Source organism: Lepidochelys kempii, chromosome 6 (assembly GCF_965140265.1).
Source record: "Lepidochelys kempii isolate rLepKem1 chromosome 6, rLepKem1.hap2, whole genome shotgun sequence".
NCBI classification, from domain to species: Eukaryota; Metazoa; Chordata; order Testudines; family Cheloniidae; genus Lepidochelys; species Lepidochelys kempii.
This window is the reverse complement of record NC_133261.1, coordinates 27,659,786-27,685,575: the sequence shown is the minus strand read 5'-3', so window position 1 is coordinate 27,685,575 and position 25,790 is coordinate 27,659,786. Positions and strand designations below refer to the sequence as shown.

At 41.5% G+C, this 25,790-nt stretch overlaps 1 protein-coding gene across 3 annotated transcripts in view; it reads right to left on the bottom strand.

Moving 5' to 3' along the window:
• Positions 1-25,790, bottom strand: part of TSPAN32 (tetraspanin 32) — a 73,867-nt gene that overhangs the window by 28,131 nt on the left and 19,946 nt on the right. For 2 of the 3 annotated variants that reach the window (XM_073347259.1, XM_073347257.1), the window contains exons 4-7: positions 25,425-25,475; positions 23,146-23,220; positions 1,929-2,030; positions 416-508 (exon numbers count right to left, since the gene is read on the bottom strand). In XM_073347259.1, the coding sequence (XP_073203360.1) occupies positions 416-508; positions 1,929-2,030; positions 23,146-23,220; positions 25,425-25,475 (321 nt within the window). The remainder of the gene's footprint in view (positions 1-415; positions 509-1,928; positions 2,031-23,145; positions 23,221-25,424; positions 25,476-25,790) is intronic. The other variant, XM_073347258.1, reaches the window with a different exon arrangement.

Genomic DNA, 25,790 nt, shown 5'->3' with positions numbered 1-25,790 from the left:
AAGAAGGTCTTGCCAGTATCTCCATGGAAAGAGTTTGGGAATAATGATCATACTGCTGCTGCACTGGCCCAAAGGGCTATTGGTTGCTGTTTAGACAAAAGACTCAAGTAAATGGTCTGTTGATGGAGAGGCCAGTCAATCCAGTTATCCAGAGGGAAGGAAACAACATGGGAGCCGCAGCAGTTGTAGGGCTGGATTGGGGTTGAAAATGCTGACCAAGGTAAAGAGTGAGACCCAAATTCACTGCTTCTCTGCACCACATGTAGTCATTTAGGTCTTGTCTAGACTGAGACAAAAGGTGCTTTCCCCCCACACTCGAGTTAGGTCAGTTGAGCTAGTTTAAGTAGTAGCTGAAAAGCTAATGGGTCATCCTTGACATCTGACAGTACAAATGGCTCCTGGATGATTCCCTTACCGCTCTGGCTGTGCCCATAGGTTCTGATGGACATGTCTCCTTTTCAATGCCTCCTGTTTCTCCAAAGGGTGACTGCTTTCCACAGCACAGAAACTGAAACAGAAGAAACAAAAACTACGTCACTGCCTGGGTTCCTCTTCCCTTACCAACCTTCTGTCTGGCAGACTGCTGCAGGATGAGTTGCATCTGGGGGAGATGAACATTTTTCTCTGTCTTCCTTACTCTGGGCCAGGATTTCATGATCCCCTGGTTGCAGAGGGCAAGTAGCATTATAAATATATCATTTTAGCAGTTAAGAACATAGGTTAAAACGTCTTAAGGCCTGATCCATTCCCCATTAAACCTGTGGGAGTCTTTACATTGACTACCATCAGCTTTGTATTAGGCCCTAAATTGTCCATTCACAGAGCCATAAATTAATCTGCCATTCCCTCTGCTGAGAAATCAGGACAGAAAATACAGAGCTAGAGGGAGGAGTCCAGAAACAAATAAGCAGTACTGACCTTCCCCTCTAGTCCCACGGCATGACATTAGATCACTATCCAAACAGACCTGGCTGTGCAAGGATACGGCATTTCCTTTACTCAGCTGTCTAGAGAGGACTCCTGTGTTTCTCTCCATAAGAAACAGTCTCTGCCACTGTGTTATCTCATCTTGCACACACTAAGCGAAGCAATCCCTAGGCTCTGTGCAATCACATTAATCTACCTACTGCACCACAGAATTGGGATGATAGCTCTCCTTTATACCTACACGCTGCACTGCTAGGTAAGGATTCTTCAGAGCTGCGTGGCTTGCTTTGTCACGTTAGCAGCTTAAAACTTTGAAAAATAAAAACAAAACAAAAAACCAGACATTGTTTGCCCTGATGCTTCCACAGTGGGAAATTTACCTTCAGCTGGCCATATTGTTGAAGTTGTGCCTTCAATCATATTTACATTCTGGAGCACCCCTAGGCTATTGATTCTGGAATGGCAACAACAATGTTGGAGGCGGGCTCCTACCTTTCAGCCACCATTAAGGAACCGGCATGGAATGGCAAAGGGACTACACGGTGTGTGGTGTGAAATGCTCTCTCAGGGAGGTGAGATCGCCTCTTGGTATTTGGGTGAAAGTGATGCTCAGAAACCTGGGTCTCCTCAGTGAGAACTGGGTGGGGGTGGCAGGTGAAGGGGGGGAAAATGTCATAATCACTGCACGATGATTGGAAGTCTTTTAATATTTGTAGTATATCATTATCTATAGTCCTATGCAAGTCCTACTAATCCTTTCATCCTGCTGCTAATTCAGCCAGCCAAACCTGGCAGTGCCAAGCTCAGAAAAGAAAAGAAATGGCCACAGGAGAACTGAGCAGGAGCTCTGTGACCTAAGGAACAAAAAACCACTATGGTGTTTGGGAAGTACAGACAATAGAAGAATATAGGCTTGATCCAAAGCTAACTGAAGCCAATGTAAAGACACCCTGGAGCAAGATCTCCTGAGCCTGGATATACCAAGACTGGAAGTAACTTACTGTTTCATGGATGGTAGCTAGTTCCTGCCTCCTGAAGCTGGACAAGTTCCTCCTCACTTCCTCGTACACAGAATCATACACATCCATCATGGCATCTTCTACCTACAAAAAAGACATGTCTGGTCAGACCCCCATCCTGGACAAGTCACTCTCCATTTTGCTAGGCACTGTACAAACACAGAAACTCTCCTAGGCAAAGTGGGTTAGCAAATAAAGCCAGATAGACAGAGGGCTACCTCAGGTCTATTAATGAAACTCAAATATAGACAAGAGGAATTTGAACTGCATTTCTTGTTTTACCAGGAATGAATTTTTCCTACAATTCTAGGGAGGACATTTTTGGAACACCTTCCATGGAATAGACTGCAGCTGTTTCTGGGATTAGTACTAAGAGGTAAATATTCAGTATAATATATGGCACATTACCTGTTTGGTTTCCATTACTACAATTAATTTTAGTTACCTGACTAACATGGAACATGGGTGCTGTAGGAATATTTAATTCCTACATTCCCTTCTATGTGACACCATTAAACCATATGAACAAAGGCCTTTTTGTTTTTATACACCAACATTTTTATACTCAAAGTATTTAACTAGCTCTACTACAAGTCTTTTGACAAAATTATTTCCCCAAAACATTTTGAAAAATGTTCACAATTTTTAACCAGCTCTAAGCTGTTTTGTTTGCGTAAAACAGCCTAATTTACTACCATGTAATCCAGAGAAGGAGGATGGTCCAGTGGTTAAGGCACTTCCCTTCTTTACTCTGACACAGACTTCTTGTGTGACCTTGGACAAGTCACTTAGGGCTAAATCCACACAAGAATGCAATGCCTAACTCCTAGGTACCCTGCCACCCAGTGGAATTCACAGCCTGTAATTGCCTTCTGCAGCATGAGGATAACAGCACTTCTCCAACTCACAGGTGTGTTGTGAGGATAAACACATTAATGATGGTGAGATACTAAAACACTCAGATAATGGGTGCCATATAAGTACCTTAGGTAGATAGTTACACCAGCATAACACAAAAGTAACTCTATTCTAAATCAACGGACTTTCATTGGTGTAAAACCAGAGTAATGCACTGATGAATCAGGCCCTAACTATTCACTGAAAATATGAAATCTCATAGCTTCAGAAATCTCAACCAATCTTTGTTCAGCTTTCAAAAGAAAAAAAAATTCTCAATTGGCCTTGGTTCTAGCAGGCAGCTGGTAAAATTCTATTTATTTCTTTCATTTTCTCTTTTTCTTCCAATATTGATCTGAATGGGTCTGAGACCAAATCTTAGCACTTAGAACAGAAAATTAATCAGTGAGACAGACAGCAAGGGGAAGGCGAGGGAACAAGTGCAGCTGGAGCAAACCCATCTCTCAGCAAGGTTTTACATCAACTCTTAAGGGTTCTGCTTAGAAAGTTACTTAGAAAAAGACTATGTGTGTTATTCTTTGCAGCTCAGAGATGAAACAGGGATCAATTGAAAGTGTTAGCCAGCCATTACTGTAACATTATTCCACTTTCCATGGCTGTCCCAACTGCAAAGTCTCTACCAGGGGCTTATAACTAAGGAGGAGGGAGGAGAAGCAAAGATGACTTCATTTTGGCCCTAATTCACAGCAGGTATGGATTTCAGGCTTTTGGTACTGTATCACAATATTTCTCCATAAGTATCAAACAGGAAATAGATATAAAGGGAGTTTGAGACGTCTTTTTGTTGTTACAGGGCCTTTTAAGGAGATTGTTAATTTTGTAGCAATGGCTTCATAGACCTTTGAAAGCGAGAAGTGGTAGAATGAGAGAATTTCATGTGAGCACTGCCACAGAATTCAGAGAGTTGCAGAGGGAATAGCTGGCAATTTGTAGTCCAGTTGGTTGATCCATTGGTTCTAATCCACAGAATACCTCTAATCTCCTTGGGGTGATGGGGCTTTGCTGTTACACACAACATAATCAATTAACATAACAGGTGTGATTAGAGAGAGACCTAGCAATGCACTAGTAAATGGTCTGATGAAGTTACAAAACTGCCAAATGCAGTAAAACAAGCTGCTCCCAGGAAATTAAAAATTGCCACTTGCACCATGGGACACACATTGTGTCTGCCTGTCAAAGACAGAAAAGTTGAGGGAGGTTGGTCATTTTGTGACTTTGGTATTACTACTTTACAGTACTACCACAGTCCTAAGGATTGACTGGCCTCTCCATCAACAGACCATTAACTTGAGTCTCTTGTCTAAACAGCAACCAATTGCTCTTCCTAAGCAAACTATATATTAGTCCCAGACATGCTACTCTGGAAAGACTAGATTTCAAACAGTGAGCGTAAAGGAAGAGATCACCCACTGGCAGCCTGACATGAGACACTAATTAGTGGCTATATCGACTGTCCTTTACCTGGCCTGCCCTCTAATACTGACTTCTAGAGCTAGTCAAAACTTTTTGTCTACATTCCCCAAATTTAGTGGCCTTTCAACAAAACAAATCCTCATGAAAAGGGTCCTATTTTTGTTGAAAATCAGACATTTTAAAACAAAAATCCTGAAAAAAACCTTCAATTCATTCCCTGACTCGCTCTGTTAATGTCTTACACGTCTGGAAAAGCCAAAGACGTGAATGAGAGGAGAAGGAAGAGCCATATAAGCCAATTGCTTCTCATGCCATGAAGCGTGTTAACTTTTTCTGAACTTTCCCAAACCAAGTGTTAGACACAGATATAGAACTGGTCTGGGACTACGGTGACCTCTTATTTTTGAAACCTGGACTTTGACTAGCCCTCTGAAGCACATCTCTATAAATTATATTTTTGGGACAGAAAATGTATTTAACTAGATTTGCATAGTCTTGTGTAGGTTTATGGTGCTGTATATGTAATTTGTATTATATACAATAATCATGCTATTTAATATTTATTTATAGTTTAGTAGGTAAGTACTTAATAACTTAGGCCAAGATTATTATTTTTTTTAAAAAAGGAGCCACAAGTGAGACTTCTAAGAGTGGGATTTTCAAAAGGACCTAATGACTTAAGCACTCAACACCCACCGAAACTCAACTTTAGGTTCCGATATTTTGAAAATCTTGGCTTAATTGTTCTGGAAAGATCCTATCCATGTTACTGACCCGGGAACTTCTGAAAAATCCAGAAGTGTTAATATTAAGATCTAGTAAATATTTGGAGACGATACTTTGGGAAGTTTAGTTAGTTCTGAGGCTTCCAGTTGGGTGGATGTAGTCAATCATTGCCTCATCCAAAACCCATTAAAGTCAATGGAAAGACTCTTAAATTATTTTTGGATCAGGTTCTAAAGCTGCTAGTTGTTTACCTTAGTGATGAGTCAGTGTATCCTGAACCATCAGTGAGACGAGAAAGCATGAACTGATGCTTAGATTGCACGGATCATTAAAGAACTCCCCAACTCTCTCTGCACCTCAGGTGACAATGGAACAATCTGTGACCAGACCATAGTTATTTTCCAGAAGAGTGGCATTATGCAGGCAGCTCAAAAGTAACATTGACATTCATACACATTCTGTACTGGTGATGAACTTTACCCCTAGAGTCCTTTTCAGAATGTCATGCACTCATGCTGCATGCAAACAATTCTAGCATAGAATAAGTGCAGCAGTCCAGATGTTCACAGCTATTTGTTGCTGAACACATTGTACAGCTGCTGCCACGTTGGCTGGTACATGATGGTCATAGCTGCATAGAGAACGGATTCATTCTTCCTCTAAAGCACCATGTCATGGTTTGTATCGGAGGCACTATATAAACCCCAACAAAAAGGAGCTGTGTTAGAGTAGGAGACTGTTTAGTTACAGACTATACCATTACTGGACAAGGAGAAATCAATCACTTGACACCTTGCTCCTGTAGCTGAAAAATTTGTTTGCAATTGGTTGTGCAGTTGAGCTTTGAAAAATATCAGTCCTGCGTTGCTGTTCCTATCCAGCTCAAAATGGGATGCAAACTCCTAGATGTGAAACTTCCCCTCTAAGGAAGATATAGTGTAAGAACAAAAATAAAATAAAATAAACAAAATGCGACTCAAAGAAAATGTGAGATTGAGACACCACACCAAAATTCTGTACCTACTGATGTCAATGAGAGTTTACTGATGTAAATGGAGCCAGAATTTCACCCCTGGATTTTTCTCAAGCAAGGAGCGATGGATGCTGGAGAACTAGTTTGCTTAATTTCCATTGCACTGTTCTCTCTTGATCCCTGGATTCGTGGTAGTGGGACAGTTGCAATGAAGGGCAGTAATTGGTCCATTACATTACCTTAAACTTAATGATTAGCCTCCTTCGGTTTCCCACTCCAGGTGCTGTGAAGTCAAGGCAGTCACTCACAGTTCAGCAATCAGGATGCCTTTTAATGTCCTATTTGAGTGGTTATGTTCATATTGTTAGTAATGTGCTTTAAGAAAAACACAAATGTGCTAACCGCCTTGACACAGACTCGAGCAACCACAAAATGGATTGATCAGTTAGGAGAAGAGGTCCCTGGGATGGATTTGTATCAGCCCTTATTCTAAAGGCTTCAAAAAGCACACACATCAGCATAAGTGGGGTCAGGTCACTTTCTAGATTTCTCACTGCAAAGAGGTACATGTTTTTGAAACTTTCTGCACTTTCAGACTTGCCACTCTCCAAGATTCCCTCCCATCCCTGTGTCCCTCAGGCCTGATCAGGCTGCCCCAGTGAGCAATATGTTTAAATACAACTGGGCTTTTACTCTGCCTAGAAATTTTAGAGTTTAAGTTCTTTGTCTCATCTAGAGACTAAATCACATCCTTATCTATTACTTTCTCTAAGTCAAAAATTGCACCTTCCCAGTGTTAAGTTAGTTATAAAGGAGGATTTTATCTTTAGGTAAATTTGGAATATATGCATTAGACAAAACTGTCTACCTTCTTGGTTTACCCACCTTGTCATGCCAAAGACTGTCAAGGGAAACTGCCTCTGAACATCAGTATTTAGGCAACCTAAGCAAGTCAACTGAAGGCTTATTGGAAAGGTAATGTGTTTAGAACAGCACCAAGAATGGTTCTAGCCTAAATTTAGCTAACACATTCAGCAAAGATTGTTTGCTAAATAATCTGTTAGCAAACCTGGAATTTGAGGACAGTTACAAGACGTTTTATTATCAATTGAATGACCATTTTATTGAAAAAGATGATCTTGCACTTATTTCTATTTCATCTGAAAAGTTGTGCCAAGGCAGAGTTATGGAAGCATTCTGCTACAAAGTGGTTACTTTTTTGGGGGGTCTTTGATATGCCACAACTGAGATCATTCATAGTGGCCTCAACAGATATGCTCATTCCAAGCTCATAGTTGTCTTTAGCACAGGTTTTTTAACCTGCACGTTTATCAGTTTTACTGCATTTTCAAGTCATAAACGGATAACAACTCTATGCCTTCATAATCTGAGTAAGTGAATGATTTTTACCGTTTCATTTGACTCAATCTTTTATCTTTTCTGTTTTTTAAGGTGTAAAGCCATATGTATTCATGACACTTTAGAATCCTGGAATCATTAAAAAAGCCAATTCCCTGCTCCGTGGAGCTTACGATCTAATTACAGTAGATTGAAAACATAACCGAACCTGGTGGGAAGGATGGTAGGGAATTTAAGCAGGAGTTAGTGAAGACAGAAGTAAACAATGGGAGCACTGTAGTCCTGCACTGATCTTTCACGCTGATAAACCTGCATAGTCAGAAATGACAGAAATTACTATTGTCATGCATGATAAGCCATGATGAGAATCTAGGATAATGGATCTTGATCATTCAAGCAGAGCCCTAATTAATAGCGAGGCCATCTGATTGAAAGACCACCAATGTTTCTGACAGTGCTTAAAAGAAGGAAGTAGACAAAGCCCCTTTTGCGATTTCCAGAACTCTGGGGCTACCTGAGGCCCACACAAGAATCGTAGCTTCAAGCTCATTGGAAAGTCCCTGCTCCACCTCTGTGAGCAGACTTGTTTATAAATTACAGCAGCAGTACAGTTAAACACAAGTTTCCTTGTTTATGAACAGCAGATAACAGACCAGAATCTCATTTAACTAGCCAGCAAAGGATCACCCCAGTGGAAGGGGACTTATCTCTGGCATGGACAGAGTTGGCTTCTCCACCCCTCCAGAGGATATGTGAGAGCCCAGCAGCAGGGCCAGGGGTCTGGTAGAGCAGTTACACTATGTCAGTCCTCAGCTGCAGTAAGTTAAAGCAGCCTGGGGATCAGGCAGCCTTAACTGATCGACCCCAGACAAAATCTGCAGAGGAAGCTTTCTCTTTGGAAGGTTTTATATTTATTCAGTCCTAGGCTTTTGTACATAGTATCACGAGTGTACTTCATTTTCAACTGTATGGAAACACAACAGGAATTCTTTATATATGGGGTCTTGAGAATTACCACATTGTTAATCTATATATCTATCCAGGCATCTAGATTAGGCTAGAAGTATTGAAAATGTTGGTTGAAGGACTTGATCCGGCTCCCATTCAAGTCAGTGGGAAAACTCCTATTGTCCGGAGTGGACAGGGCATTAGGAGTCTGTCAGTGGAGGGCTGTAGGAAAAGAAATAAGGGTGCTCTATTTAAGGAATGGTTCTTTTTTTTTCCCCAGGCTCTTGTGCTCTCACGTATAGCAGGCAAGAAAAGATCTTCCAAAAGCTGGGGCTGGGAGGGCGAGAAGAAAGCAGGGAAGGCAGGGAATGGGGAGCACAAAGCGAAGTGAGACAAGAAGCAGGGAGCGGGAAGCAGAATGGTGCGGGAGAGAAAGGTAGGAATAAGAGACAGTAAGATGGAAGTAGACAATAAGAGGAGTGGGTGGAGCAGAAGCAAGGAATTGGAAAGCGCAGCTGAGGAAGGAGGAAAAGGACTGATCTATAAGCCTGATTCAAAGCCCATTGAAGCCACTGGAATGACTCCTACTGACTTCAGTGGGCCATAGATCAGGCTCCCGGTTGCTTTTAAAGAGTTCACGCCTCTCCCACTGGTGTGAATAGGTTCTTGCTTTAGAGTTTTAGAGTTTGCTTTAGCTCTGCTCAACAGCAGTCAATAGCAGCAGCAGTAGCAATCTGGTCCAGCACCACATCCCGTGTGAAAGGCTGCAGAAGTCAAGTGTTGTTTTCCCCAGGTTGCCATGCAATCAATGGAGCCAGCTGATAGGAAGATGAGGGGATCCACTGGTTCCATTGATTGCATGGTTCAAAAACAAATGAGAAACATTAAATAATTTAAAAAAAAACCCTTTTGGCACATGCCACCACTAATGGGAGCACAAAGGGGAACGGGCTAGATGGTGTTCAATCTGCAACAATTGTTTTGGGACTGTCAAAGAGGCATCCCATTAAAGAAGGCCCTCAGCTCACCTTCTCTTATACCTACTTTTCTCTCTTGTAACTATACATTGCTTTTTCCAAGAGGTTCCTGCACAAAACTATTAAAACTTCTGCAGGAAAATAAGCAGCAGCCAATTTAACTGTTCACCTTTTTGCCGTCCGTGCCATTTCTGTTGTATGTTTCCCCACATCCCCTCCTTCCAAAAAAATGCACACTGCTCCCCCAGTTGATACAACTGGAACAACCTAGCTGTCCTAAGTGCTTAAGCAGACACCAACCTCCATGGTATAGTTACCCGCATCACTTTCCAGCTGAGACATACAGCTCCATTTTCTGAATGGCGCTGTCTAAGAACACTACTTGGAATTAAACATCTAGGAAATCACATATGGCTTCTACTCTCACATACTCCTCTTGCCTTCCACTGAGGGAACAGAGACTTTGCATAGCACACGATTTTTAACCATTATTGAACATATCCCCTCCCCACCTCTTATGCCTACTAGATGGCAGTGACATAACCATGGGTGTGGCTATAATATACAGTACTAGGCAGCAGGGAGATGAAAGGTGCATTATATTTCAGGCCCAATCTTGCAATGCTCACCATGCAGGAAGATCCCAGAACCCTACCCAAAGTCCCAGTGGCTTCTGTGGAAGCCAAAAATAAAGTTGAAGCAGAAGGAAAAACATTTGAAGATTGAGTAGCGGAAGAATGTTCTTCAGCCACAAGCTTCAGACGCAGCTTGAGCTCTTCAAAAACTGCTAAATAAAAATAAATTAATACACACCTTTTTTGAATATTTAATCAACATTTTTTTAAACTTGAAAATATTCATTGAAATCTTGAAACAAAAAATTTACAAAAATTTCACCAGTTATAGAGCTGGTTGAAAGAAAATCCAGCAACATTTTTGCAAAAATAAAATTCTGAAGTTTCTCAAAAATGTCAATGAAATTCTCTAAAAAACATTCAGCCCACATTTGAAATAGTTGAGAAAGAGGTAATGCCCAAGTATTTGAATGCAAAAATCCAGTCTAGTGACAGAAGATATGGACGATGCCCAGGAATGCAGCAGAGAAAGGCACTATGCTTCTCAAAAATATAGTACAGTATTCTACACTCTGACAGGGGAGATTCAACCTTCATAGTAGCTGGACCAAGAGTATAAATTTCCCTGCCAGAAGGAATCAGAGCAAACCCAAAACCTTGCTACATTCAGAGCTAAATGTAAAACCCACGTCTTGATGAATATAAGGGAACATGCTTAACTTTGAGAATATGCTTAAGTGCTGTCCTGAATGGGACTGTTTTCCTGATCTGAGCCTTTAAATGGGAATTATAAGAGAGTTCACAGATAATTCAAAGCTGCTTCAGTCCCAGCATGTATACCTGCAAGGAGCATTATTTTGTGCATACAAATCTCAGTTTTACATTTTTGATACACCTGTTGTTGCATCTTCCTTTGAAAATTTGATCTTTACACTTTAAGTTTTGGCTAAAACAAGGCTAATTTCAATCCAGTATGAACTGAAGAAGGAACCAATGGCTTTGCTCTTTTCCAGTTAGAACATTTTTGATCAAAAGCCCCAAATTTAGGAAATTATTTGCAAACTTTATATATAATCGTTAATTTTGCCTTTGCTCTGACATTTGAAACGCCAGGATTTTGCTGTCCTAAAGCTTCAGTCTTAAATATGCCACCCTGCTCAATAACAAAGTAATCAGCTGCTGATCTATTATGAGATGCCTTTAATTGGATTCTGCCCTTTAGAAAAGCTGAGTGGTCCCCCGAGCTACAAAGGAGGATGCAGTAGGCAGAGGGAGTTGGGGAGTGAATGGCAGGCTGACAGATTAACAGATGGCTGTTAGCTGATTGCAATATTCCTGAGGACAGACATCAAGATGGCTTATAAATCTTATAAATGGAGGGGAGGACAATCTTACATTATTGGCTATAAGTCCTGGAGTGTAAAAGGTTCAGCATCTCTTGTCATCATGTAGTGAAAAGGAAGATCACAGGCATTTGTGTGCAAATTCCTGTGAAAAATCTTGTGTGTACTGCATCCACCGCTCTATAAAAGCTAACCTATTAATTTATCCCCTAGATATGCAAAATACAGTACAGAATGAAGTGGTCTAATCTTTTCACCTACCTGAAGGCACTTGGGAAAACTGTTACTTATGAAAACACTTAGCAACTTATTAAATACAGGTCTTGATTTAAACAATGAAAGGAGTTTGCCACATAAAGAGAGGAGGTTCATATTCAAGCAACACACTGATCCAAAGAAAACCAGGAGACATGTTAAAATAGGCCTTTGGGACTCAAAGATTTTGATCACAGGCCCCTGGAATTTTGGGATGATGTAAGGGTTAATGTTAATCTTAGCTTCCATTTAATGAAAGCCAAGTCCAGCTCTTCTCCTGCAGAGAGCACCTTCAAATTATACACTGATGGATTGTGGCAGGAGCTGGTAATGGAAGAATCTCTTGAAAAGTATTGGCTATTCATGGCACATGTTGCAGTCACTCAAGGCCAATCTACAAGAGTTGCTAAGTCCCTGGCAGAAGTTCCTTAATTATGCCGTGAATGATTTAATACTTGGGCTTCTGCAGATTATATTACTGCATGGCCAATAGGAATTCCCTCCTAGCTACCAGCTAGCTCCTAACTGTCAGTGTGGCCTCTGGCCACAAGAAGTCACATCTCAGAGAGGAGCTAGTTCAGATCCTGGTGCAGTGGAGGCGGGTGAGGGGATTTGGGGGTGGGGGTGCAGAGAGAGAGAGAATGCTGCTTTCCTTACCATCAGTGGCATCAGCTCTCCTGTAGTGAGAGAGAGGAGGTAACGTAGGCAGAAAAAGAGGAAGGAAGAACTTGGCCCCCTTCTCCCAGGAACAGTGGGTTCTCTCAGGAGGTGGGAGTTAGAAGAAAGGTTAGCCTCACAAAGGGAGGAGGATGAGCACGCACAGCAATAGCTGGCTTTTGGTGGGGAAGAGAAAGAGGTGGGTGAGGGGAGAAACAGGAACCTAGAGTGGAGAGAATGGAAAAATGGGAGGAGACAGAGAAAATAAGAGAGGAGAGAAAGAGGTGGGTGAAAAGGAGCTAATGGGGAAGAGACAAAGAATGAGAGGAAAGATGCTGCTTTTCTAAAAAAGAAGAAGAGGACAGATGACAGGAGGTGGAAAAGTGGGAAGAGAGAAAATAATCTGGAGAGGGAGAAGATGAAAATAAAAAAAAACAAGGAGAAAGAATTGGAAGATGGGGCCGGGGGGAACAAATGACCAAAACAACTTTTAAGTTGGAAAACTCTCTTTGTTTCCCTATATTATATTGTAATTCCCTGGCACACATCCCCGCCCCACTCCCTCCCTAGCCTTGAGAGAAAAGAATGGGATTGTTATTCTGAGTGCTTGTTATGTTAATATCACTAACTACTCTAGATTCTGTGATGAAACAATAGGAGAGAAAAGAAAAGTCCTAAGGATCACCCGAATGCCCACCCACCCACCAAACCTCAAAAGCTTGTCTCTCTCAGGGCATGTCTTCACTAACAATGTGGCTGTGTAGTCATGGCACCAGCACTGGGAGAGAGCTCTCCCAGTGCTGTAAAAAAACCACCCCCACAAGGTTTTTTTTTCATACCCCTGAGCGAGAAAGTTTCAGCGCTGTAAAGTGGTAGTGTAGACAAGGCCTCACCCACAGAAGTTAGTCCAATAAAAGATATTACCCATCCTCACCCACCTTGTCTCACGAGACCCGATAACACATGGGGGTTCTAGAGTCAACAGGAGAATTGTGCACTGGAAAATGATGCTGGCCACTATGCAGGCAGAGACCTTGATACGAACAGCTGGACTTCCCTTCTATGGCCAGCTTTTATGGCGGTCTCAAGTTCCTTCCCTACCACCACTATTTTAACCTAAAACCAGTCAGGTAAGTTTAGGGGTGTGGGTCAAAAATCTCATGCTGCTGGCTCTCCCAAAAGCCTTAAATCCAACTCTGGGACTGTGTAAGTGGCTAGAAAAGTGTAATGAGCAAACATGGTGTGATGTGGGGTCTTTACAGTCACTGGAAACCAGCACAGCCATAGCAAGTCTCCTCTGAACTTCCAGGCTTTCAAGTGAAGATACAGGGTAGTGAGTTCTGAAAAAACTGGAAATTATCAAGCCGACTTCCCAAGAACACAGTAACAGCATTGAATAGCCACCATCAACGGAAGTGTAATAATATGCATGTACACAAATACAGACCACCCCTCCCCCCTCCACAGACAGTACCACAGATACACACTCAATATCTACAGGCAGCACTTATATGCTATTTAGTTTTAGGCCTCCATTTTCAGATGTGACTAGTGATTTTGGATACCTCTGTTTTTGGGAGTCTAACCTGAGATACCGTAGAAAATTTTCAGAAAGTGCTGAACACCACCTGCCCTCTGTAAATCAGGCCCCTTTAAGGTGTCTCATGTTGGGCAACCAATAATTTTGGGGCACCCAAAATCACTTGTGACATTTGAAAAGGATTAGGCTTTAATTTTTACAAGCATTTCTATGGTGCTCAGCACCCTGGTGCAATTTCTGACCAGCTCACTCATATTGATGAATTAAGCCTCAACACCCTAGTGTGACAGGAAAAATATTGTCACAGTACTCACAAATATCTACACACATACTTCCCTCCAGACTCACCCCCACATATGGACCTTCTTACATATGCATACACGCAGAATACATACCCATGTAGATACTGTAAGGTAGGCATAGTTCAGAACTAATATAAGTCAAAAATAGGTTATAAGAGGCTTAATGTGGTTCTACTATATACATGGTTTTCATGCTCTAACTCAAAGTGCCTACTGATAATGAATTACAGCCTAGCAGAGCAGTTCCTGTATAAGCCAAAACAGCAGCCATTATGCACTCAGTAATAGCTCATACTCAGCTACATCAGAACCGGTCACTGAAAGTCAAAATACTGGGCAGGACAGCAGGGCTTTTTCTGAACAGGGCCATGTAGTTTTCAACTTCTGTCTGGACAGCCACCAGAAACAAGCAGAGGAGATTTTTAATGCAATGTCTTGTTATCGATTTATGCCATGGTAAAACACCTCGAGGCCCCAGTCAGGGCCTCCATTGTGCTCGTGTTACACATACAGCCCCTTCCACCAACTCAAAGGAGAATTATCTGAAAAAAAAGATAGACACTGAAATACCCAGACAAAATATTATCGACTTGCCAGGGAAGGGACCAAAAAAACTCTCGTCTAAATTCTAGAATAATGCCCAACCTGTAAGTGAGTCCCAACAATGGAGCTGCCAAAGTTGAGAACTACCTGTTTCTCCATGATTACCAAGCCTTTTTTTACTGTCCTCTGACTGATCCCTGCAAGCACGCTGCTACACCTAGAAGCCTCCAAGTGCTGTTTCCACTGACATGGACAGACTCAAAGCCTTCCAGGGCTCATTAGTACTGACGCATGTGAGCAAGCAGTAGCTGCACAGCAGAACAGTAGAGAAAAGGTTGCACCCCTATAAGGAAAACCCCAACTCGGCAACAGCAATTGCCTATTTCTTAACCCCTAGCAATTAGTGGGGATGGGCCGTAAAGTCCACTGATGACTTGGGATGCTGTGGAGTGGAACCTCTGGGAATCATAGAATCATAGAATATCAGGGTTGGAAGGGACCCCAGAAGGTCATCTAGTCCAACCCCCTGCTCGAAGCAGGACCAATTCCCAGTTAAATCATCCCAGCCAGGGCTTTGTCAAGCCTGACCTTAAAAACCTCTAAGGAAGGAGATTCTACCACCTCCCTAGGTAACGCATTCCAGTGTTTCACCACCCTCTTAGTGAAAAAGTTTTTCCTAATATCCAATCTAAACCTCCCCCACTGCAACTTGAGACCATTACTCCTCGTTCTGTCATCTGCTACCATTGAGAACAGTCTAGAGCCATCCTCTTTGGAACCCCCTTTCAGGTAGTTGAAAGCAGCTATCAAATCCCCCCTCATTCTTCTCTTCTGCAGGCTAAACAATCCCTGCTCCCTCAGCCTCTCCTCATAACTCATGTGTTCCAGTCCCCTAATCATTTTTGTTGCCCTTCGCTGGACTCTCTCCAATTTATCCACATCCTTCTTGAAGTGTGGGGCCCAAAACTGGACACAGTACTCCAGATGAGGCCTCACCAATGTCGAATAGAGGGGAACGATCACGTCCCTCGATCTGCTCGCTATGCCTCTACTTATACATCCCAAAATGCCATTGGCCTTCTTGGCAACAAGGGCACACTGCTGACTCATATCCAGCTTCTCGTCCACTGTCACCCCTAGGTCCTTTTCCGCAGAACTGCTGCCTAGCCATTCGGTCCCTAGTCTGTAGCTGTGCATTGGGTTCTTCCGTCCTAAGTGCAGGACCCTGCACTTATCCTTATTGAACCTCATCAGATTTCTTTTGGCCCAATCCTCCAATTTGTCTAGGTCCTTCTGTATCCTATCCCTCCCCTCCAGCGTATCTACCACTCCTCCCAGTTTAGTATCAGTTTAGGGAGTTAATTCTCTATGCAAATCAGAATCCCTGGCTATCCAACATCATTGGCTAATGACAGAGCAGTCCTTTGCCAGGCGGAAGACCTCAAAAGTCACAAGTATGAAAAGCTGCAGCTTCAGCACACGACATTGTAGTCTAGATGCCATTATGCAGGATACCACCACTCATCCACTCGCTTGTTAACCAAAGCCTGGTCATGTCCCTCAAAAGTCATATGGAGTATGCATGGCATCCATGCTCACTAAAAGCCTTATTTCCACCCAGAGATTTCAGAGCTCCTCTGAAGTTGTTTGGAAAAAATGGGTCTGTATTGTACTAACATGTATGAGTTAATCTAGATAATGGGTCTACATACTGTACTTTAATTCATAGAGATCTCAGAAAGATGGGTGTTTTTTATGAGGTTCAGATTGGGAGTTCATCCCCATTCCTGGCCCTCCTTCCCTCGCTTTGTATAACATAGACAGAAAAACAGCCACATACCATCGACAGTAGTGTGGCTGACATATACGTCTTTATCTTGCTTACAGATCTCCTGCTAATTGGATCAACTTTTGCTGTTTTCCTATTTCAGTCATAATTAGGACTTCCTAGTCTACAACCCTGCAGAGCTGCGATTTATTCGGCTCCCATTTTCCAACAATCTTCAGGATTGCTTGCCAATGGTTTAAGTACTACTGATTATGCAATCATGGAACAGGAAATTTACAATAAGTGCGCAAGCAGCAAGGTAAAGATTTTAGTATTTGAGGGTCCATCATGAGGATTTTTATGGTGATTGGTTACTTCAGTTTTCTTCTCTCACACTACTTTTTTCCTTGTTAGAAGTACACGAATATAAACAGGTTAGAGACCTCAGTCCGGAAAGGCTCTAAGGCAACCCAAATGTAGGAAAGAAATTTAAAATACCGAGGGATTCGTCCCTTTAGTATAAATCACTATAACCTCAGATTCATGATTCTACATTACCCTTGTAAATGATTTAACTCTAAAAGCAGAGGGAACATCAAATCTGTGTGGAATTTATGTAACTTTGGGGCAAAATAAGGGACATTTCAGAGGTATGGGTCATCCTTTGTAGAAAAAATATAAAACCAAGCAGATATGGAAGAGGTAGGTTCATCAAACTGAGTTACTGTGGTGATACAATACTCCCTGATCACATGTGAATCATTTCCATTTTCTGTAGATGGATCTTTAAGATGCACAGGGAGAAAAAGCATCCTCTTTTTATAGTCTTTGAAAGAGGCTTCTGTCTAGGACTGCTTCAAAATTTTCTATTGAAACTATGTTTCGATGGAAATGGAGTTTTCTATTAAATGAAAATGTTCACGTAAAGTGTCTGCTTTCTGCAGAAAATTTCAATTTTTTGTCAAAAATCAACATGCTTAAAAACTGAAAAGTTTTTGACCCCAAACCCAAAATATTTAGATTTGACTATGGAGTCACCATGCCTCATATGAATTGTAATTCAGTTCTCTAAACCCCTCTTGAAGTACCCCTCTTGAAGACTATCTCTCATGATGCACGGCCTCCCCTCACACAGAGGAGAGACCAATGTGCATCACAGCAAACATAGTCTGACCATGCTCATGAAGGAGAATAGGAGGGTGAGGTACCTCAACTACAACTTCCATGAGACACTGCTGTGGCTTTTCCAAATTGAACTATTTTGACTTTCTATCAAAATATTTTGTTTTTTCCCTGAAAAGTTGATGTATTTTGTGGATAATCCCCACTTTCCAGCCAGCTCTACTTTTATCCACTAAAGTAGTCTGACACCCATTTGTTGATGTTGACCGGTAGCACCAACTCATCTAATATCCCAAGCACATACAAACTGGGCAAGGATAAAAGGTTAGTGCCCAACCTTGAGGAAAGTGCTTTTAATATAGCTCTAAATAGTTGTGGAACTTTTTACAAATGGACATAGTATCTGGGTTTGGCATTTTTTTTTGTCTGCACCTCCAAAATCTGCTCTGTTTGATAAGATCAGCCTAGACTAGGCTCTTAGGAAACAAATAGTACCCATTTAAAATTTTGTTTTGAGAATATCTGAAAGAGAATGAGCCCGAAGTATCTTCTGTGTTCAGTCTGTCATTGAAATAGGCAGACTGAGCTCTTTTCTCCATTTTTCTCAGACTCATCACAAACGGGCTACTGCAGGAAGTACAGCCCATTTAGGAGATTTTCTACAAAGTGGATTGCGTTACCATATTTCTTAATAAGTCCTCTTATGGAGTGTATGTTGTGTGAAGGCAAAGTCTCTACTTACCTGTAACTATATCTGTGGGGGTAACTGTTGGGAGAGAGCGAGCGCTATTTGACCATGTATTCGTTACAAATACATTCAAAGGACGCTCTTCTACCATGTGTCATGTCCTTTATCCTGAATATCCCTTTTACCAACTCCACATTTTTAACAGCTGCTTTACCTATCTTTACCTTTAAGGCACAGGTTATCCCATAGTGATGCATAAACTGCTAGCAAGATTGGATCTTGGAAATGTTGAAATTTACCATAGATTACTCCGTGTTGCTGAGAAAACTGGATTCTCCCTTAATGGTGTAGGAAGCTGTGTATGATGGGAAAGGCACGGAGCACAGTAAATGGTGCGGCCACCTACTTTTCAATATTAAACCAAAGCCAGTGCAGTTGAACGATTTTACAATGTGTCTTGTGTGAAAGGCCATGTTATAAAGATAAAGAGTCTGGTAAATCCAGGTTTCAGCTCTCCAAGCTTTTTAAAGGATGTTGTGTGGGAAGCAGGATTGTTTCCTTTTCTCACAGATACTGTGTGATTAGCACATAAAGCAGAGAACTTCACTAGTAGCAGACTCAATACATTATCCTAGGACACTTGTTCATTTTGATAAATTCAGTTCTGCCCATTGAGGAAAGAGAAGAAGCTGCCACCTCACAATGTGATTATAATAGACTGAAGGAGGAGGGGGCACACTCACTACATCAGACAAGGAATCGGGGGAGCCATGGAGGAGCGTGCTGACCCAAGCTAGGAAGCTAGGGTAGATCCTCACTGCTTTTAGTAGAGGAGAAAGAGCTATGCTTTCTTTCTGCTCTCTTACTTGCCAATTAGATAAACTTACCTGGCAACAACTATGCCTAGCTGTCTCAGCGATGGAGAAGATATTAGATTGATAAGAAGGAACTGATCCTTTCTTTCACACCACTGAAAAGACAATTTAGAGCTGGTCAAACTATGAGAGGAAGAGGGGAGAATTTCAGAAAATCTGAAGTAGTTTTCAGTCTGCATGTTTTCCACATTTGAGATTTTTTTTGTTTCATTTCATCCCTCAACCTCCCCTTCTATTCCTTTTCTTACTGAAAATGGGTCAGAGGAAAAGTGAAAATTGGGTGGGGGGGGGCAGGGAGACGGTGGACTGAATCCTTCATTTTCCAATTTGATCAAAAATACTGAAAATTCCTGAAAACATGTATTACCTATTTTGAAAAAAAATAGGTCATTTCATCCAATGAAAACATTTTTGGTTCGAAATCCTCACTGAGCAGACATCAGAGCAGAAGCCTGGCAATTCCTATTGAAAGGGTGGCTTGGGGCAAAAAAAAGATAAGTGTGTCAGAGCAGTCTGGCCTGGCATACCCCCTTCACCACACCACAGCATGACATGCACACCTATCTCAATTTCCCCTTGCAAAATCCCCAGTAAATCCACTTCAGGCTGTCTTGCCTGAATAATACCCCTCCCTGGGGTCAGTGTATTACCAAAATACAGTTCATTAAATTCCTGACAGAAGTTCCAGACATAGTCCATTTCCCACATCCAGCATATATAGTCCTTAAACCCCTTCCCAGAGTGCACCCCCACCACCTTCTCCGCCGGGAGTTCTTCCATATCACACTCCAGTATCTTCCGCTACACCTAGGCTCCTCATCTGTCCTCTTCTTCTGTCGCTCTGCCAGGGCAGCCACTTCAGCCCATTCAGCTGGAGTGCAATTCCACTCTTCCCAGTGGGAATCCCCTCTGCCTCTCTGCCGGGAGATCATCTTTACTAGGGAGCATCCCTCACTCCCTCTGGCCCTCTCACTGTTCCTCTGAGTCCAGCTCTCTGGTGTGGAGATGTCCAGTGGTAAGCCCCTCTGCTGCTTCCCTGCTTTCAGCCCTCTCATGTCCTCCAGCCCCTGGCTCTCTGGCTTGTGGAAATCAGCCAACAAACCCTTTTGCTGCTCTCTGTGCCTTCAACCTTCCTCCAAGGAACACCTTCGGCTTCCTTCTGGGACTTTCCACAGACCCCTGGTACCTGGCAGCTCTCACCTGCCCCTGATTCCCAGTGAGGCAGCTCTGATTCAGCAGGTCCCTGTCTCTCTCTCTCTCACTGGGTCTCGCCCCTCAGATTCTCTCTGGTCCTGTATAGCCCCATGTACTGCCAGGACCTCTTAAATAGCCAAATGGGAGCTCCTGTTCTAGCACAGGGGAGCTAGACCTACTTAATTTATTTCATGTCATCCTGTGACAGAGTGACATGAAAATATGCAGGAAAAATCCCCCCCCCCATCACAACGCTCATCAAAACAATTTGGGGTTTTTTTTGTGACAAATATCTATATTAATTTGATATACTATTTTTCTTGTAAATCTAAATTTCCCCCTCCCATTATGTCTGAAATAAAAAATGTCTTTAAAATACCCTATTTATGTAGTGGAATTACTCAAGGCCAACGGTATGCATCTCTGAACGATTTCTTGTCTCATAACACTGGTTTTTTTTAAAAATCTCTTATCACAAGCATATTTTGCAAAGGCATCCAAGCTGGGATGTTGTGATCTTGGCCTCCTTTCTGCGTTGATTAATGCTAAACATTTTCTTACGAAAAAGTCACTGTGTGGCAATGTTAATACCTTTAGCTAGAGCTATGGAAAATATACAAAGACCATGCAAAAATCCTTTTTACAGCCTTCTCAGTGCACTCAGTACTGATGGGCAACACATTCACGATTGCAGGCAATGGCCTCTCAAATACAGGCTGACAAATGGGTGGTGATTATGTGATATTAATAGATCATCTTTTAATGACCCATCCAGGTGACCCGCACAGGAATTTGAACTGCTGCAGACTTGGGATGCTCAGAACACATTTCCCAGGCCAGTTGTAACCTGCATTAACCTAGCGTGGTTCTTTGTTTCCCTCTAGTCTAATCCTGCCAAAAAGAGTAGTTTTTCAGTCCTATTTTGAGGTCTGAAGAAAACAGCCATGCCAGGATTTAAAGAAATTGTTCTGTGTGTCACATCAGAAGGGTAACAATTTCTTCCAATACCATACGAGTTCTCTAAAAGATTGCTCACAGAATTATTCTAATCATTCATCTCTAACATGGAACTAACTTAAAGGCTTTGATGATTACTCTGCGTACCCAGGTTCTGGGAAATTATTAATTGGAGTCTTATTCCATTTGACTTCTTCAGAGCTCATGTTACAGGTAGCAATAACTCTTAATGAAGCTTCTGCATTTCATTGGTTGGCTTTAATCACTAAGGAAATAAAGGCTGGTTCCAAATAGAGTTACTAACATTTTAAAACCATAGTAATTAAGCTATCTGGATTGTTTGGCAAGCTAGGTTCAAGCAAACTATATCTATTTGAATATGGCCAAATGTATATTCATGCATCCAGGAACAAAGTATGTAGGGTGCACATACAGGATGGTGGGCTTTGAAAAGGACTTGGGAGTCACGGTGGATAATTAAAAGCTCCCAGTGCAACATGAGGAGCAAAAGGGCTAATGAAATCCTTGGATATATGAACAAGGGAACATCCAGTAAGAGGAGGGAGGTTACATTACCTCTGTAACTGGCACTGAAGTGACCACTGCTGGAATACTGTGTCCAGTTCTCGTATCCACAATTCAAGAAGGATGTTGATAAATTAGAGAAAGTTCAGAGAAGAGTCACGAGAATCATTAAAGGATTAAGAAAGCATACACTCAAGTAGCTCAATCTGTTTAGTTTAACAAAGAGACTGTTAAGGAGTGATTTGGTCACAGTCTGTAAATACCTACTTGGGGAATGAAATTTGATAGAGGACTCCTCAGTCTAGCAGACTAAGGTATAAGATGATTCAATGGCTGCAAATTGAAGTTAGACAAATAAGGAATGGAAATAAGGTGCAAATTTTTAACAGTGAGGGACCACAGGAACAATTTACCAAGGATCATGGTGAATCCTCCATCCCTAGACATTTTAAAATCAAGATTTAGAAAAAAAACAAAAAGATACTTCAATGAAATCCTGTGGTGCAGTTTACAGGAGGTCAGGCTAGACGAATATCACAATAGTCCCTCGTGCCTTTATAATCTATCAAAAAGTGTTCTGTTGCTTTAAGAGTGAACTGTGCTCTCTCATTACAGGAAAAAGTCTCATGGTCATTCATCCTGTGTTGTTCTCCTGGCAAACTAGTTTTAAAACCACCCACCATGATTATCGCCCTAAAGGGAAGAACTAGTAGAATCAACCAGATCATAATCCACAAAACGTAATGTTTAATATCACCCACATTCAATTCATTGACCAGGTGCCACTGCAGTCTAGAGCACTTCAGGATTAAAAGGATTAAGCAGAGCTGAAAGGTACCACGGGGAACTAAGCATCAAACTCTGACTCGTCAGCTTCTTCAGTCAGTAGACCACTTTGCAAGGGAAAGATGATCTCATTCCCCCCTCTGACAATCCCACTACTTGATTCTCAAAATGGTACATTCCACATAGACCACTGTGGGTTCTTGGTCCACAGTCTGAGAACAACTGTTCTTGTAAAGATGGTCTTCCAAATGAGACCCAGTGCAATATCTTCCTGAGTTTACAGATAACATGAAATGACGACTCCAAGAGCTGTGAACTGACCCTGATTCATTCATTTCAATGTGGTGGCGACCCAAGAATGATATTCAAGTTGATGGTTTCACTATTTCATTGCTGACAGTTTTAACAAACACATTAGCTGGATGTTTCCATCTCCTGACTATCATTGCCGATAAAGGAAAATTCAGAGTGGCCAGAACCTATCCTCAATCTTTTTGCAAAGCTCCCAATTGACATTAGTGGGAAGTAGAACTGGCTGAAATTGAATAGTTTTTGAGACAAAACATGGGTTTTGAAAGGAGCAAACATTTTGGCAAAATGTTTATGTTTGTCTATGTTTTTTAAAGAAATTATTTGAAACAAAATCTCCCCTCCCCCCCCACCCCCAAGGTGTTTCTTTTTGGTAGCAGTCATTGCTATAGGATCACCATCTGATGACTGATTCTTGGTATTTCTTAGTAAGAAACACTTACCTCACTGTTGTTGGTGTATCTCCAGAACGCAGCCTGTATCAGTGCACAGAAAACAATGGCAAAACAGAAGAATCCCTGAGGATAAAGAGAATGCACTGTTACTTGCAGCATTTCCTCTTAGGGGCTGAAAATATTTATGTGAAAACACAGTAGGAGAATAGTTAATTATATTGGCTTTGGCAGGTTTAATGCAAGTCACAGTTAAAAGTTAACTTCTTTTAAACAACCCTCAAAATCTCAGTCACTTAAAGGGAGCCAGCTACACAATGGTTTTAAAATTCCCTGGCAGGGACCATAACTACACAAGGGCCTTTAAAGGATGTTCAGTGGAAGAGCATGTTGTGTACTATAAAGTTGCTAACCTATTGCTTTAGGTTCTACCAAAAAAAAAGTGAAATTAAGAAATTAGATTTAAAACATGGTTCTATTCTGAAGTGGGACTATGTGAAAATCTGCACCTTCCTACTCAAGAGATCCAAACTCCCCGTGTGTGTTCAGAGCCTGTCCGCTCAGTAGAGAGAGAAAAATATTAACAGTTTTTTTGCCTCAATAACACTGCAGAGCCAAAAGCTATGAGAGAATGAGCTGGATTCTATTCTGGCTTGTGCTTCAGAGTTGTTAACTAAGTTCCAACTGCAAAGCCAAGCTGATTCTTACTGACTCCAGTCGGGGTTGTGCAGGTGTAGGACTGCACAGGTGTAATCAAGGTCAGAAACTGACCCAGAATAGTATGGCTAGTGATAATGATAAAGAAGCCAGAAAGAATGCAGGCTGGCTTTCCTATTCTTGATGAAGTTTACAGGGCTGGCTGTTAGAAAAGCCATCTCTTTAGTTGTAGAAACCAAACCAAACCAAACCAACACTATTTGGAGATTGAGTGAAATGTGGGATGCCTGTCATAAGGATGAGACCAATGGATCCTGCTTACCTAAAAGGAACATGACAGTAAAATGTTTAAAGCCCAATGGATCCTGAAGCTGAATCCAGAATTTCATTGAAAGCTAACATTTTGTGAAAAATTGTCAACATTTTAAACATTTGTTCTCTTTTTTGGAAATTTTTCTATGGCTTCATTAAATGGATGTTTTAATTGAAATGTTATAAAATATATCTAAAAAATGTTGAAATTTTTAGTTTACCAAAACCCAGCTTTCAGGAAGAAACAAAAAAAGTCAATGTTGTCAATACAATGTGATAAAAAATATTGATTAAAAATGTCGCAAACTTTTGCAAAAAATGGGATATGTTTCCATTTTGAACCCTGAAAAATGAAAACACTGACATTTTCTGCAAAATCATTTTCATGTGTTTTGACCCTTTCTAGCGTGAAGTACTTCACGCTATAACATTGAGAAAGCACCACATACATTCTCAGGGTTTTGTTCCGAGAACAGGATTTCTGTGCCTGTGTTTCTGGACTCAAGATTTCCCTGTTTACAAGCTAGGCCTGTTTGGGTATGAGAGACTCCAGGAAAACATTGGCGTAGATTATTAAGAAACAGCTTGCATTTTTCTATGTACAAAGTTATACAAAAGTGACTATGTGGGCTGTCTTTACACGGTCCATGTGTTTAGTGCATGCCCAGTCTCCTCTTTTTGTACTCAAAACTGATCAAAACGTTTTCTTTGATGACAAGTGCCCTTTCTGTAAAATAAATGAAAAAATTCTGGTTTTTGACAAAAGCCAAAAAAACTAATTAAGTTTCCTGCTTATTTATATGTGGTATGCTTTGGTGCTAACAACTTGATATTACTGACCTACACCTTAGAGCTTGCCAGGTTCCCCCAAAATTCCTTCACTATGGGATAACTCCATCCAGCAATTGGATATTGTCTTCCTATTCCAGCTTTTTAGTTCAATTCATTCTGGACCATGAGTATCTACTCTTCCAAGCCACTCCTGTCTAAATTAATAAAAGCTCAAACCAACATAGACATAAAGGAACAGGTTTCTTCCTTTGTTTCCTCCCCTGTTGACATAAGTCTGTTTTTCTATATTGTGGGAAATGAACTAAAGGTTTGTGAACCAGTTCATATGTTTGTTATTGTGACCAATAACACTGGCAGTCAATTTAGCGGGTCTAGTAAAGACCTGCCAAATCGACTGCAGATCGCTCTCCAGTCGACCACTGTACTCTACCCGCAATGAGAAAAGTAAGGTAAGTTGATGGGAGATTTTCTCCAATTGACCCCCCGCGATGTAGACCCTGCGGTAAGTCGACCTAAGGTACGTCGACGCCAGCTATGTTATTCATGAAGCGTAGCATAGGTCGACTTACCATGGTAGTGTAGACACAGCCTAAGTCAAGGTCCCCCGCCTCAGTTGAATCCTGACAAATACATAATTGAAATCAGACTGGCTCACCTGTCTGTTAGTATTGTTAAAACAGGTATTAGAATTATAAGAATGTGTTTAGACTTCATGGAATGCTTGTCAATTGCTGACTGCATGCATTAATTTCACTTAACATCTGTATCCCATATTATATAACCTAATATTTGAGTGTTGCATTGTAAGCCCTGCAACTGTATCAATCACCAGACAGGAGAGAAGAAAAGGAGGACTTGTGGCACCTTAGAGACTAACCAATTTATTAGAGCATAAGCTTTCGTGAGCTACAGCTCAGCTGTAGCTCACGAAAGCT